General features: G+C 38.7%; 1 protein-coding gene across 2 annotated transcripts; it reads left to right on the top strand.

Annotated features, from left to right (window-relative positions):
• Window positions 1-27: 27 nt before the first annotated feature.
• On the top strand, window positions 28-15,872 carry ctdspl2b (CTD (carboxy-terminal domain, RNA polymerase II, polypeptide A) small phosphatase like 2b). Of its 2 annotated transcripts, XM_081705914.1 has the most exons (14): window positions 28-784; window positions 2,002-2,066; window positions 4,782-4,966; window positions 8,632-8,758; window positions 8,973-9,122; window positions 9,256-9,495; window positions 9,708-9,789; window positions 10,328-10,439; window positions 10,593-10,679; window positions 10,880-10,942; window positions 11,036-11,115; window positions 12,081-12,207; window positions 12,632-12,727; window positions 12,916-15,872. In XM_081705914.1, the coding sequence occupies exons 3-14, from the start codon at window positions 4,805-4,807 to the stop codon at window positions 12,979-12,981; spliced, it is 1,392 nt and encodes a 463-aa protein (XP_081562040.1). In that variant the 5' UTR covers window positions 28-784; window positions 2,002-2,066; window positions 4,782-4,804; the 3' UTR covers window positions 12,982-15,872. The 2 variants fall into 2 exon arrangements, with proteins under 2 accessions (XP_081562040.1, XP_026864762.1); XM_027008961.3 differs by lacking the exon at window positions 2,002-2,066.
• The last annotated feature ends 284 nt before the right edge of the window (window positions 15,873-16,156 follow it).

Here is a 16,156-nt window from a genome sequence, read left to right as displayed (position 1 = left end):
CTTGTCACTGCACGGCTGTTCATGAAGAGGGAGCCTTTCAGTGAACGTAAATCTCATTTTCTCAGCAACTGTTGTGCAGTGACCTACCTCACTAAAGCATGTGACTGGCAGTAGTAAACAAGAAAAATTGTAAATCGCCTCACTCGTTTAGCAACAGGCCACCAGTGGACGTTGCTGTAGTGAGGGAGCGTTGCCATGACACCTGAAATGCGTTTCCCCATGTTACCCCTCTTCAGCTCCCGCGTGCTGTTTCTATTTTTATTAATGTGTCACGGGAGGAGAAACCCTTTTCTAAAACTCTTGTTGACGTGAATTTTGGTTAAACACGAGATGTTCATATATGACGCATATGAAAATTGTAGTTGGTTAAGATGCATGTTTGCATTGATTGGAGAATTTTGCTGCTGTTGCCAGATGTGCCGATTTTGGAAATACCCGAATTCATACCCGAATTAAAATACATGAACAGACTGATTTTATTTTAACTGAAAGTTAAGAGTTACTGATGTACACTGAACGGGTCATCATCATCACGCGAGTGTGGAGTTACTATGGGGAAATTGCGCATGCCCAATGTTTCTTCATCCGGGTATTATCCATTCAGCTATGTGTGAAGGTAAGGAGGCGGGAAATGGCGACCAGAGGTGTAGCGCACAGTGGGCTAATCCTATTCTGAGGACAACAAAACACGGGAGACCTGAGACGGCGACGGGGCCCGAAACAGCCGGCAAGACCCAAGAATAATCCAGCGCCTTCTTTACGTGGTTCCCCCAAGCGGTTTCCAGTAAGTGTGTCGCATTGTTTTTCCTTTATTCATGTTTCTCTTGGCTAGTGAGTGCACGCGCAGCCAGGTGGCTAGGTGAGTTAGCTTAGCTAACATGGCTAAGCGACTCACTAACTAGCTAGTTAGGTTATCTAGCTAAGAACACTGCAAGCAAATTAGATTTTCCCTGGGTTTTTTTAGCTAGCTGAGTAGCTTGTTAGCTAACGTGCCACCAATCTACGAGCTATCTAGCCAACTAAAGACCGACTTTGTGTCCTGTCAGACGGTTGAGATCATAAACCTGTAGGTTATGTCGCTCTTGTACATCGCTGTTTCCGAGCCGTGTGACATCGGTGGCATTAGTTGTGCTGATGAGAGAATAGTTTGACATATTTGCTGATTTGACATATAAAACCAAACATGATTGTTTTAATGTTTTACAAAAAGGGCAGTATAATTTATACGGACAATACTAGCAGGCAATGGCTAGCTAAGTAACGTCTAGGTAGGAGAATGTTTCTGTTGGCGCTAGTTAGGTTAGCATGGATGGATGGGAAGGATAAGTAGCAATCTTGGATGTTGTTAAACTTGGCATATTCACCTAGTTGGGGTATCTAACTGGCTATGTTTAAATTCTTTCTTAAATTCTTAAACGCTGAATTGCAGTCTTAAAAGCAAACGTTTCATAGGCGTCTGTGTAGCTAGACAGTTAAAGCTAGTCAACAAGTGCTGTTTAAATGTGTCAAAAAGATATTGGGGAAACTTGGCTAGATAGCTAGGCAAGATGGAGAGAAGATTGGACCTATCCTGTTGTACCTGTGCTTAACAGCTAGCGAGCGTAACTAGCTAACTAGAGAACTTGCAGAAGATGAATATGGGTAAATGTTACGCATAGCTAGTTGCTAAAGAGACAGTGGTTCGTTCTCTATACAAATTAAGTTAGACAGTTGAGTGGTAGACGTATTAAAGGGGTTTTTTTCTTACCCAGCTATCTTAGTTGCTAGCTGACTAGCTAACCTAGTTGTCTTAACGACGTCTTTCTCATATTGTGTTCCCGCCCACCTTGAGATTTAATTTATTTTGCTAGCCAGGGGTAAGGTAAGGCTAGCTTTGTTAACGTATTTGTTAAAGCTTTTATGAAGGTAGGCCGAATACCTTTTCACAACGCGAATGTGAGCTAGTTAATGTTGCCTAAAATTGACAAGCCACCCACACGCTTTCCCTGTGCTTTTACGTAGCCCAAGCAGCCAAGACAGAAGTACAAATGCAGAGAAGATATTATCCTATTCACCTCGGCCTGTCTGTAGGTAGCCAATCTGTTCTAATACGCTAACTTTTCTGTGATGGCAAAGTTCTTTAATGCGCGCCTTTAGGCATAATTTTTAGTTCCTTTGTGCAGTGCTCAGTCAAGCGCTTTCTCAGCTGTCGCATAGCTAGCCTAGCAGATAGCTACCAGATTTAATTAATCAGTTAATTATGAAGCCCATCATGAGCTGAGTCATCTGTATTAGAGGAGCTATAGCGTGTGTTGGAGTATCCCAAGACTGCAGAAAGAAAATCATATATTCATGGGATTTAGTGATGTATAGATCTAAATCTAATACTCTGGTTTGTGCCTCCTTTTAACTGTTTGGACAAACAAGAGCAACTCACCATTTACATTTACAGAATTTAGCTGAAGTTTTTATCCAGAGCGAGTTACAATTATGACTGAGTACAACTTGAGCAATTGAGGGTTAAGAGCCTTGCTCAGGGGCCAACAGTGGAAACCTGGCAGTGGTAGGGCTTGAATCAGCAACCTTCTGATTACAAATCAAGTGCTGTGGGATTGTCAGTTGACAAATATACCTGGATACACACAGAAGAATATTGAGGTGGGCTTTGCCAGCCTTTTTAAGTGACCTTAGACAGGATGTAGGCCTAAGGAACTGCTGAACATAATTTGTATTATGGTATGTCGTCAATTTAAATGCTTGAATAAGTTATTCTGTCACATTCTGGCTGCTTTAGGAGACACACCATCTTTCCAACCCAAACCTAAGACTCCATTGTCATTGCACTTTGAGTTGCATTTTCCGTTGCACCATACTGAGAGAATAATTTAGATATTGATGGTCACAGTTTTCCTATTGGTGTACTGTGGTGCTGACTCTTACAGTGAGTTTACTATTCATGCTTTAGCTGAATTGGTTTGATCCCGTAGAGGTCACTGTGACTTAAAAGATACTAGTGTTTCTTTTTTAATGTAACTTTAAATTCTGAAAAAAAAGAGAAATCCAAATGCATTGTGCCACATAAAAACCTCCCCCCAATTGTAGTGGGAAATATGGATTTTTAAAGAGCATGGGTTATTGTAAACATTTTGGATCTAGGTTGCTTCTTGCACAGATGTCCGCAAACTGTGGGCTATGACTTTTATAATCTTGTAAACACCCACAGTGTTTCAGTTCAGCGTGTATGTGAGTGAGAGCGTTTTTGTGTGCATGAGCATGTATGCTCTCACCCACCATCGAGAGAGAGAGAGAGAGAGAGAGAGATATTTGAGGTGGACAGGAAAATGTATAGAGGAAGTTGACTTTGGCAGGCTCCTGGACAGGTCTTGGACATGTTGAGACATGTCTTATGTAACCCCCCCCCCCCCCCACGCACATCTATAAAGAAAGAAGGAAATTGTTCTCTAGCATCAGGAAAACATTAGTTCCATTTTCCCTTTATTTTTTCTTATGAACTGCTGTTCATACTTAATGGCAGTATTCTCTTCTGGTGTTTAGTTGAAACTAGTATCAGTTCCATCTGTCTGGAATTCTGCAATCACATCTGGATTCCATATAGTTACGTTGTGGAAAAGAATGGACTAGAGCCTCCTTGGTTCCGGGCATCTCTCTCTCTCACACACACACACACACACACACACACCTGGGAGGCTAAAAGATGTTGCCTTTTTAGAAGGAAATTTATATTCTTCTATTTAGAGGAAACTTCTATTGAAAACTGCTTGATGTTTTTGATTCCAGTATAGATTATAGTTTGGAGTCTTAATTTTCTAATTTATTTTGGTGTGTTGTGAATGTGGCTCTTATGTTCAGGAACTTTGCTTTGCGGATTACAAAACACTGTTGTTAAAGCTGGCCTGCTTAGAAATAACAGAAGATTTGTCCAGCGGTTGAAAAAGGATGAAGGGCAAGAATACTGTTACTGAAGCACAACACATGGGTTAGATGAATGTGATGGCCTTCATTTAACACTGCATTTAATTATGGGAATTAAGATAATCAGTGATATTACTGTTGCTTAATGTTTATATTAAGCATGACAACACCCCAATACATAAAGGAAATAACAAAGGATGAGGATGTGTTTAAAAGTGTGCTTCATTTATGAAACGGGCAGTTGAATTTGCAAGTTTTAATGATTGTGAATGTTTTGCTATAAGTAATGTTGCTGTTCTTTCATAATTGGGCTTGAGGAAATGTTGTCTTGAATGCATCCAGATGTGTTGCCACATATCTTGGCTAGTGATGGGTCCTCTGGAACTCTGAACACTGGGACTCCTTTAAATACATCAAAGAAAGTATGAGTCATCCACTCAGTGTGTGTGTGGGGGGGGGGGGAGATAGAGTAAGGGAGAGAAAAATCTAGAGGGAGAAACATTGCAATGCTCAAAAGCATTGTGGATGGCTTTTATATTCCACATGCATTGTCCTGATCTCTAGATTGTACATGGATTTCAACTGGGGTTGGCTCAATATGAATAAAGATGGCACCACAGCACTGCAAGGTTTCTTTTATTTCTCTGATGTTGCAAACCGCAGTATAAAACAGTTTTGCATTTTCACTGATGTTGGATTAGTTTATTGGGGTTTAACTGTGTTCTATTGCTTGCATATGTTGTGGAACTGGTCAAATGGATTGTATGTTTTCATGGTCTTCCTGCAAAAATATTTTAAAATAAAATCTAGATTTGGTCCTGTAGTTCTGTTTGTCTGTCTCTCTCTGTCTCTCTCTCTCGCTCTCTCAGTTTTACATGTGACCATTAACAATATGAGGCTGAGAATGCGCAAGGCATCTCAGCGGCCGAACCCAGCTCATGCCCCCAGGCCAGCCCGAAGGAAGCGCAGGCATCCGGATGCAGAGGAGTGTGCAAATGAAGAGAAAGCCCTTCTGTCCACCATCAAAAAATTCATCCGCGGAGATGCCATGAAGGTAAGACCCATCCCTTCTACACTTGCTTGAAGCATCACAGTTGTAAACAGTTCAGAGCTCTCACTTTCAGTGTTTTTGTTTTTAATAAGTAGTATAAGTTGACATTGTGTTATGCCTGTTGGTGAATCAAACTATGCATGCTAAATTGTCTTGGATGGACACAAACACAAGGAATTCACATGTAACATGTGTGAAGCCCTGAGCAGCAAGTCGTGCTCTGCATTCGCACTGTCAGCACTGAGCTGCTACACAGCATAAGGAAGCCAGGCTTTGACAGTGAAGGGAGGCATAGCAGCAAGCATCCCAACCTCTACAAAGAGCAAGCAAGTTTTCAGCATACAGAGTAAGTTAGAAGGCTACATTGGAGATGTTTTGGGGGCAGTGGTTGCTCAGATGTTATGGTACTCGATTAGTAATCAGAAGGTTGCCAGTTCAAGCCCTTCCACCACCAGTTTGCCACCGTTGGTCTCCTGAGCATGGCCTATAACTTTTAATTGCTCAAGTTCTGTTGTCATAGTTGTAAGCAATTTAAGATAAAAGCATCAGCTAAATGCCATAAATGTAATTGCAAAACTGTTCTTTTGATACTTTTGAGGATAGACTGCAGAGCAATTCATCACTACTTACAAATTCAGCCACCAGCATAGATCATAGCCAGACAGACCAAAGCACATGTAATTGTGCAGGCCAATACTGATAGAAAGTTGTTGTAGGCTATTGAAGGGTTTACCTGAACTTAGTTACTGTACTTACTGTTTAAATTATACAAATTTGTTAATTTACCTTATTTCATATGGCAATTTATATTTTATTTATTTATTGCTTTTTAAATCATCTTTTGTGATTCAAAATGAACGCATAGTTATAGGCTAGTCCTTGAAGTATAGAAGAATGGTTGCAAATAGTCTGGCATAGTGGGTTACATATTTTAAATTGAAGAAATGGATACTGCTTCCATGTTTCCTTTATTGGGCCAGACAGATCGGAACATGACTGTAATTTAAAATGCAGTCTCCACACTGCCCTCTGGTTGATTTGTAGAGTTCAGGCATTTCAGGTTTTGTATATGTAAGAACCCACAGTGTTAGCAAGTAGCACATTTGATTACCAAAAAGATTGTTTTTGCTAAAAAAAAAAATGTTTAAGGCAGTTGTGACTATTTGAAAAATCTAGTCCCAACTGTATATTTCATTGAGCAACTCTCTTTTTATTTATATATATATATATATATAAGCATTTTTGTATATATTTTATTTATTTATATATATTCTTTATATATATAGTGTATATTATATAGTGTATATTATTTATTTATATATATATATATATATAAACATTTTTATATATATTTTATTTATTTATATATATTCTTTATATATATAGTGTATATTATATAGTGTATATTATTTATATTTATATATATTTATATTTATATATAAACATTTTTATATATATTTTATTTATTTATATATATTCTTTATATATATATAGTGTATATTATATAGTGTATATTATTTATTTATATATATTTATATATAAACATTTTTATATATATTTTATTTATTTATATATATTCTTTATATATATAGTGTATATTATATAGTGTATATTTATTTATATATATTTATATTTATATATTAACATTTTTTTATATATTTTATTTATATATATAGTGTATATTATATAGTGTATATTATTTATATATATATATATATATATATATATATATATATATATATATATATATAATCAGTTTTTTTATATATATATATATATATATATATATATATATATATATATAATCAGTTTTTATATATATATATATATATATATTATAAAAAATCTGTGTCGGGGGTTTTTTTTTGTTTGTTTGTTTTTTTGTTCACTAAATAATTTTGCCACGAAAATTAAGTGTCATTCATAGATACCTGGTTTCTATCTAGTTAATGTTTACAGTTCTATGTAGGGTTTCTTGTGTAATTGTAAGAGAACAAAACAGCACAAACAGTCAAATTAATCCTAGTTATATCACATTTTTTTAAGAAGTTGTTTGAAGTACCACTGCTCTGGATCATAGGTTCTTTATCCTTCTTGAATAAAAATTGTTCTTTACAACAGCCAGTAAAGCATGTTCTGTCTGAATTCATTTATTTGTGATAAAATAACTTTCCATGTTATTTCAACACTTGGTTGTGTGTTGAATGGTCTGTGTAATAAACTTGGTCTCCCGTTCAAACAGCTATGGGTCTCCTTAAGCATCTTTTCTCAATACTTGCGAATAAAGCCTTATATAATTTGAGGATGTTAGCTATTGAACTGCATTAGAGAAGCACCATTCCACAGGGTTCAAAAATGGTTCTGCACGTGTATAATTGTCATGTTTTCTGAGGTCAGTCCTCCTCTGAGAGGACTGCTGCTGCTGCTGCTTTTTCTGCCCTCTGTAGTACATGATTGATCACATCATTTGCTTATCAAGACCTCTAAGTTAAACCAGACATACTGGTTTAACACACACAAAAAAAAAAACACAAACAAACATGTAGATAAAAAATTGTATATATATATTCCCTTGGTACTGGAGGACTGGAATCGTGTGCCGGGGTTTTGCGGAATGATGTTCGATATGGGTCTCTCTCTGGCTTTCCAGGTTTCTTTATTTAAGATTTAATGCAGGGGTTTGTCAGACCTTGGTGTTGTGTTCTCCCAGAAATGCTGAGCGGGGTGCTGCTGCTTGTCTGAGGGGTGCAGTAGTGGTCTAATTTTAGCTGTGGTTCCACACAGCTTGCATACTGACAGTAGGTCTGGGCAGTGCCCTGTGAGAACAAGAGCTCTAGCCTTGGTGTAGGGTCATTTACATATTCTAGTGCTATCATTTGAGCTTTAAATACACTGAGCTATTTTACTGTAAGCTTTTGGGAGAAATGTTGCTTGTGCTATTACTGCTGTCAATACTGTTTGGAAGAATGTAGACTGCAGACATATCACACCCAAGGAAAGCATTCAGTCAATGGTCAGACCACCAGGGTGTTCATGACTAGCACTGCTCATTGATTGCACTCTGTGTGTGTGTGTGATTTCATATCTGTGAATACAAGGATTGTGTGCTACATTTAGCTCCCTCTTTTTATATAGAGTCTGCTTTGGTTTAACATGCTCAAGGAATTTGCTCAATTTTTTCCAGTGTGTCTTCAATGACCTGGAGCTTTGTTTTGCAACGTGTCTTGATGCTTGGCTGTAATCTTTCATTGCAGAGGTTCTGACACACACATGGTACTCATATTTCTTGGTCCCTTGGTAAAGGATAATTAAAGGCATGATTATCAAATCAAATTTGATGATTTTAGAAGCTATTTCAAAGATGTGACACTAGCTACATAGAGAGGAATGTCTGCCTTTGCTAGCCATGCTTGCTTGTTTCAAGATTGCCGTTGTAGTGCCCTCTACTGATCAAATTGTTTAGCTGCTATCTATATATTTGACATTGCTGTGGTGGGAAATGTTTGCTGTAGCTTTTAAAAACACTCCTGAAGCTTCTTCCCCAGGCTGCAATTGGCTGTGGGCCAGGATTGGATCAGGAATACAGATGTACAGATTAATGCAGAAGTTGGTACCAGTCAGCATATGCACTAGCAGTTCAAACATCTGTCAACCCATGTCTACGTCAGGTGGAGGAAGAGGTCCCAGCACAGAAGGGACGGCTGAATTGTGAGCTCATTACCTCCACCCCTCAGAGCACCATCCGTCCCAGAAAGGGCATTGGCCGGCTCCGCAGAAAATGCTCCTTCAATGGCGGTGAGTCTCACAGGATGAGAACGGGTGTCTGTTCAGTGCAGGCAATCTAGTTGTAAACCTCTAATTGAACATATGCTGATGCTATTATGCCTAGCACATAGTCAGCTGTAGTACAGAAATTAGAAAACAGTCGTTTGGTCTTTCCTAGCTTTCTCAACTACTATGTGAAATTGAAACTGTATTGCTTTTGTTCCCCCAAAATGGTAACTCGCAGAAGCCAGGAACCATGAAACGAGTAAGGCAGCCAAGCCTAACGGGAAGCTCGATGAGTCCGTGGAAGCTGTGAGCAGTCCGCCCCGCACCACCCTGCTGGGCACCATCTTCTCTCCAGTCTTCAATTTCTTCTCACCAGCAAACAAAAATGGTGAGCCCTGGAGCAAACTCTGAAATTGCATCTTGTGTGAGGAATAGATTCACACCTCCAGCAATAGTCATAGCACAGAGTCATTTAGAGGAGAGGAAACTTGACGTAGCAAACGACCTTTTCCATTTGCTAGCCGTGTCCGGTTCAGACTCCCCGGCCCAGGCCATAGAAGCGGGGGACATCGTAAAACAGCTGGACATGGTGCAGGTGGAGGAGACGGGCAGTGCCGCGTTCACCCAGGGCCAGTGTGTGCAGCTCTGCCCCAGCACGTTACCCCCTACTGCTGTGAGACTCCCACCCCCCAACCACACTCAACCAGAGGAGGAAGAGGAAGATGATGGAATATCACATGCTGATCTGCCACCCCTCACAGGTAGAGGACTGGGTCCTGGTTTACTGACATGCTAATTCATTGATGATTATGATTGTTTCGGCAGGTTGAGCATTTTTGAGATGATGTAACCAAAAGATTTCTGAATTTATTGTGGTTTATGAAATTGAGTTTGCACCCTTTCTCTTCCTCACTTTTTTCCCCCACTCTGCTTCACTTCACCTTTTTCTTGCTTTCTCATTTGCTTTCTTTAGCACCTGGTTCTCCTCCACCCTGTGGATATGTCAGTGCCCCTACTGAAGCCTCATGTGAAGAGGATTGGGAGGTGTTTGATCCGTGAGTACAGCTTGCACTTATTGGCCAGTGCGTTGTGATAACAGGTGCTTGTTGTTCGCTCAGCCACTGGTTTCATATCACGTAAGAACCCACAGGCAAAATGCTTCATCTATAACTAAAAACTAAGTCAGTAAATAGGACTCAGTAATTAATTTTATATTAATCAGAATTGTGACTTTCTGCAGTGTTTTGTAGGTGTAAACGTTACTCTTTTATTTGTACACTGAGAAGCTTCAGTCATTTTTGTGTGTACTGACCAATTTAAAAATCTTAAGTGTGACAAATAACTGTTAATAGCCTGTCTAATTGTAGAAGTTTGTATTGTTTACTAATTGAATACATTTTGAGTCATGAGTCTGAGAATTGAGTTATTACTAATTTATGAAATGAACTCATTTCTATTCAAAAATCTCACGCACTGACATTTAATGTAACCCACTGTATTGGCTTGCATGCTGTGGTATGCTGTGGCTAGCATGTCAGCTGTCCCTGTCTGCTATTATGAAGCGCGTTCAACATGTTGCATTTATTTCGTCAGGTATTTCTTCATCAAGCACGTCCCTCCTCTAACTGAGGAGCAGCTAACCCGCAAACCTGCGCTCCCATTGAAGACACGCAGCACACCAGAGTTCTCTCTTGTCTTGGACCTGGTGAGCATAGAACCATAAATTAAAGATGAATGCATGAATAAATAAACAAACATAGTGGCGATACTCAGACGGAACAGCAGAGCCATGTCATGAGTACTGTCTGTTCTGTCTTACACTGTAATTGCCACTGTCCTGTGTTTTGGTTCTATGAAGGATGAAACTCTAGTCCATTGTAGCTTGAATGAGCTGGAAGATGCGGCATTGACGTTTCCTGTCCTTTTTCAAGATGTCATATACCAGGTAAGTCCAAGGACTGGGGGGGGGACCTGTTTGAGTGTGTCCACAAGAGGGGACCAAAATACTAGTTTGAAAGTCACAGAAATGTAGTTCTTGTCAATCCCAAGCAATTGGTTCTTTTTCTCTAGAGGAAATTGGAGCTTGGCAGTGTAAATAGAGTTTTGATTTTGTGTGTTTTTGTTTTGACCCCACCCACACATCAGGTTTATGTACGGTTGAGGCCATTCTTCAGAGAATTTCTCGAACGCATGTCTCAGATTTACGAGGTAAACCACTGTCCTTTTTTCGTTGTGTTTAAATAGGTGTGTCTGCGCTTCCATGTTAACATTTGATGCTCACAGGAGTGTTTTCTCCCCCAGATCATTCTTTTTACTGCCTCGAAGAAAGTTTACGCAGATAAGTTGCTGAACATTCTAGATCCGAAGAAACAGTTGGTCCGGTTAGTATATTTATTTTGTCACTTTTTCTCTTCACACATACTGTTCTGGCAGTGTATGAAATGCATTATATTTCTTATTTATCTGAAATATAGGCATTCTTTTCTGAAAAATTAATAGTTTTCATCTGTTGCTTCTTAATGCCTGTGACCAAGACATGAAAGATTTCATCACTAGTGTTAACCAGAATTAACCATTTAATCCCTGTTATTTTTGAGGTTTGCTACTGCTGGATATTTTTCTCTTTTTTTTAAACTTGTTTTAGTGCTGTAGGTGAATTCTGTAGGTGTACAATTACAGACCAAACTGCAATCAACAAGTAGTTCTGCATAGTTTGTCAGCTAACTCCTCCCTCTTTCAGCACTAGTCAGTCTCTGACCAGATGAAGGGGCACTGATGTATATCATTTAAGTGGCAGACCATTCATTCATTAAGCAGCAACACTGTGCACAGCAGGAAGTGCAAGCCCCTCACTCCACCAAGATTCCCGGGGAAGCGTGTGTTCTGTGATAGTTAATAAGTAATCAAGTCACTTTGGATAAGTGTGAAATGCTGCGAATGTACTCCTATAAGGCATTTCTAATAAATAAACCATTTTTAGGAAGATAGGTGGTAAGTGTATACAATACTGGCACAGAAGTAGAACGCTTTTTTGTCCGCTTAAATAGGATGGCCTTGATCAGGATTTGGTCCCTATAAGCGTGAAGTGGTTTTATTTTGTAATGGAATCCAGAGTTTGGCTTTACGTGTCTGCCTCAGTTCCTCTGCTGGCTTTGGTTACAATGTGCAGGGTTGGGTTTAGGTTAGAGTGGATGTTGGTCTCTGCCACATGTGATCTTCAGGTGTCGACACTTTGGTTGGTCTGCATTATTCATTTCTGTCTTGGTGTCGTGGCAAATGATTGTGTGTGTGTGTGTGTGTGTGTGTGTGTGTGTGTGTGTGTGTGTGTGTGTGTGTGTGATTGTAGGCATAGGTTATTTCGCGAACATTGTGTCTGTGTACAAGGGAACTACATCAAGGACTTGAATATTCTTGGGAGAGACTTGTCAAAGACCATCATCATTGACAACTCACCACAAGCCTTTGCCTATCAGGTGGGCTCAATTTGCTGGGCGGGCCACCCTGCCCATAATAATCATATTTAAAATCCAAGTATCTGCTTTTCTTTTTAATGTTCTCAATAAACTTCTACTTTGAAAAATAAATATTGGAATTGTGCGAAAGTTGGCAGTGTCAAGTTGCTTGTTAGTTAAGATAATTGAAAACTTGCTTGCTGTTGTGGGACTAAAATTTCAGGGTTCATTTAAATACACATTTCATATATAGTGATGAATATCTGAGTTTATATTAAACCCAGAAGGTAATATTAATCTGCAATGCCGAAATTTATTGATTGCTGGAAACACTTGTTTTGATTTGTTTTATTCCATGAAACTGGGCATATCATTGTTTTACATCTTGAGTAATTTAATATTTTTACAAAACCTAACCACATCTTCACTGTGTCTGTAAAAACAGCTCTCCAATGGGATACCAATTGAAAGCTGGTTCATGGACAAGAACGACAGTGAACTTCTCAAGCTGGTCCCTTTTCTGGAAAAGCTGGTGGAATTGGTATGTCAATCACAGCATTTCCTACTTGAACAATTCTTACTTAACTTTATTATGAGGAGCGAGGTGTTCCAAATTTTCCCAGCGTGAGTATGATAGCAAGGTCAGAAAGGAACTTAAAAATTGAATGAACTTAAAATTGTTCATCTGAATGCTTTTGATTGTCATCTTTGTTTCTCCCACAATCCCAGAATGAAGATGTGCGACCGCATGTCCGTGATCGGTTTCGCCTGCACGACCTGCTTCCTCCGGATTGAACATGAATACATGCAGCTGGACACACAGTAATAATTAAAAGAAAAAACAAACCAACCCTCTGGGTTTTAACAATCATTGTTGCCATTACTGTTACTTCCCCCTCAGCTATTCCATCCCTTCAGTCATAAAAAAAGTCAGAAGAGATTTTTGAAGGAGCCTTTAATAATTTCATTTTTCAACTCGTATGAATAAATGTACAAATGTAAATGTTTTACTTGTCAAAGACCAAGACCCCATGTCCCTCCAAGACCTCTTCCATGGCACATCATTCTCTCTCTCTGTGTGTGTGTGTGTGTGTGTGTGTGTGTGTGTGTGTGTGTGTGTGCGTGTGCGTGTGCGCGCGCTAGTGGAGGAGCTGGAATGCTTTTGTGTTTTTAGTAATTTTAACCCATAAACAAGTGAATGTGCAAAACCTAAACCAGAAGAGGAAGGCCCCACTCATTTCTTTGGTGCTCCAGTACAACACTCTTTTTACACTCTTTGGCTGTAAGACCAATTTCAGTAGAAATGGCCAGTAGAAAAAGAATGTCAAATTGTGGGTGGTGATAGTGCTTTCTTACGTTTTATGCATTTGTATGTTTTTGTTTGCCTGTTTTGTCATCACAGGTCTAATATCATTATTCATTCCTTGATGTTGGCATTGCATTTCTGGCATTAGTTTAATTAGTGTTTTTTGGCAGAAGTGTTCCTTTACTGCAGTGTGGCTTGTCTTTGTCTGCCAAAATAATGTATTACATTCTCAAAGAGACTGGTGTGAGTTTTGGGGGTATTTTGTTGGATTATATCTTGTGATGAGAGAGATTTGTTTGTTTTTCAATGCTTTTAATTCTCACACCTAAATTTAGCCTGCTGTGAGAGGCTTTGAAATGGTCACAAGTTTGGCTGTCCAGCCTTGTCCATTTTACTGATGTGTACATCTGCACTTTTAAAATATCATCTCAAGCTAAAAGTTAGGTTAGAATATCAAAGATCTCCAAGTTATCACTTCCTGTTGGCCTTTTATATTTTGTATTCTAGTTTGTCTGTCAAATAAGTTTTCATATTATGCCTTTTTTTAATAGACGTATATATTTTTTTAAACCAGTGTTCATTGCCCATTGTGTTGGGTGTATTTTTGTGTGTGTGTGTATTGAACAGCAAGCAAGTATTTTAATGTAAAAATAGGAGCCAATGTAGCATGGTTCATTGTGTGCAAATCTTTTCACCCAAACTGCAAAGTGTAAGAAGGGTTGGAGTCCATGGCAACCTGGTTTCTAGCACCAGCATATGAACAGCAAATCTCATCTCTGTGGTTGAAATTTCACTTACTAGTAGTTTCCTACCTTTTTCTTGGAACCTTTTTTTTTTTTTTTTTTTTTAAACACACAGTAAAACCTGTAAAACTTCAGGTTCAAAAAGTAAATTAAAAAAAAAGTCCTTCCAAGATTTTGTATCATGTTAGCCTCCCATAATTCCACCTGTAGACTCAAGATAATTAGCAAAGCCAGGTGATTTGGATATAATTGTGGGGAGAATATTCTTACTCTCTACCTGAATATCTACCTTTGGTTAGTATATTCTACATGAGGAGTAATCAGTATGAATGTGTCTAATGCAGTGAGTTAGAAAAGAGTTTCTTGCATATTAATGGTGTGTTTCTTCTCCACCAAGGTGTATTTTGGATGATACACCATAATACATGTGTAACAAAGTATAGTAAGAAAGAAGTTGCTTTTGTGCACCATGTTGGTTGTGAAATGTGTATTTTCTCATGCCTTTTCTGGTTCATCATTTTAAGGACATTGAAAAAAAGGTAAAGAGGTTCTGTAGTCAATTGTGTTGCCATTTCTCCTGTCGAGACCCTATAGGTCGCACTCAGTTTGAGGGTTTTGTTTGTTCTGTTGATGTAAAATTTGCTTATGCTATGAAAAGAGCAAGAACCACCTAGAAAAACAGCTACAGCTGTAAAGTATGCTAATCTGCTCTGCTGTGAACTATTAAGGCCTTCTGAGTGTCTATATACAAATGCTTTTGTAATCTTATTTGGAAACCCCCTGATATGTAATGGGGGTTTCTATGTTTTTTGTTTTGGGTTTTTTTGGGGGTGTCATTTTGTTGTTGTAACAATTGCAAAGCAATGGGGGGACAGGGCGGGGAAGAAAACCCAATGTTGAAGACAGGAAAAGTGATCCCAAGGATCCTGCTCTTTTGACAAAAGCTTGTACTATTCTTTCTAATTGAAAGTGTTTGCAGGCAGTTATCTTTTAAAGCAAATGAGTAAATTGGTAATGGTTACGTATAGTATTGAAATGGTTATATGTATATTGTATTATTACATTGCACATGAAGTAGCAGTTACTATGATTTTCCCTGCAGTCATGTTGACAATTTTGACTTATGCAAAGTTTTAACAGTGTCCTGAGCTCCAAAAGGTGGCTCCAAATATTTGAGAGGGGGGTGTTGCTACATACCACACCAAGCACTTCCTCATGAACAAAGAGACTTATTTTCTATGATTGTCAAAGAGCTGTAGCATTTTATGCACAAAGGGTGGTTTAGATGTTTCAGATGTGTGAGTAAGTTCAAATGTACATTACCATTTTTATTCTACAATGGGTATTGTACCAAAAATACATGGAATACATTCTTCATGGAAGATCCTTAAAGTAAGGAAACTTTTTGTATTTTTTGATTTCAGAAGGCATGTCATCTACTTTTTAAATGTATTAATGAAGATTTAACTTTACATCAAATGGAGTGTTTTTTTTTTCTTACTATATTATGTATGTACGTTTAGTTAGCTCAAAATGTCACTGGTAGAAAAATAATTCATAGCATGTAAAAATTAAGCCTGTTTGTGGGAAAGTCCTTAATTAAAATTTACTCATGGAACTTTTTCTGCAAAGATGAAGACTGTTTGAGACCTTATTATTACAGGTGACTATGGGGGTGGGGCGGGGGGGGGGGGGGTGTACAGTACACACATGCACCTAATGTTACGGCCTTCCTCGTGCTGCTAAAACAGCTCTGACCCATCAAGGCATGAACTCCACATGACCTCTGAAGGTGACCTGTGGTATCTGGCACCAGGTTGTTCACAGATCCCACAGGTGCATGATCAGATTGAGTGCTGGGGAATTGTTTATGTCGACACCATAAACTTTTGTTTTCCACAAACCATTCCAGTTTTTGCAG

This window comes from Electrophorus electricus, chromosome 23, assembly GCF_041902795.1.
Source record: "Electrophorus electricus isolate QZ-2024a chromosome 23, ASM4190279v1, whole genome shotgun sequence".
In the NCBI taxonomy this organism is placed as follows: Eukaryota; Metazoa; Chordata; class Actinopteri; order Gymnotiformes; family Gymnotidae; genus Electrophorus; species Electrophorus electricus.
Note: the sequence above shows the minus strand (reverse complement) of the source record. Positions and strands in the feature narration are given on the sequence as shown.

Coding starts and splice junctions, on each gene's coding strand:
- ctdspl2b (XM_027008961.3), top strand. CDS start 4,805: ATGAGGCTGAGAATGCGCAAGGCATCTCAGCGGCCGAACCCAGCTCAT. Junction 10,440..10,592: donor TCTCTCTTGTCTTGGACCTG/GTGAGCATAGAA, acceptor GGTTCTATGAAG/GATGAAACTCTAGTCCATTG. Junction 11,116..12,080: donor CCGAAGAAACAGTTGGTCCG/GTTAGTATATTT, acceptor GTGTGATTGTAG/GCATAGGTTATTTCGCGAAC.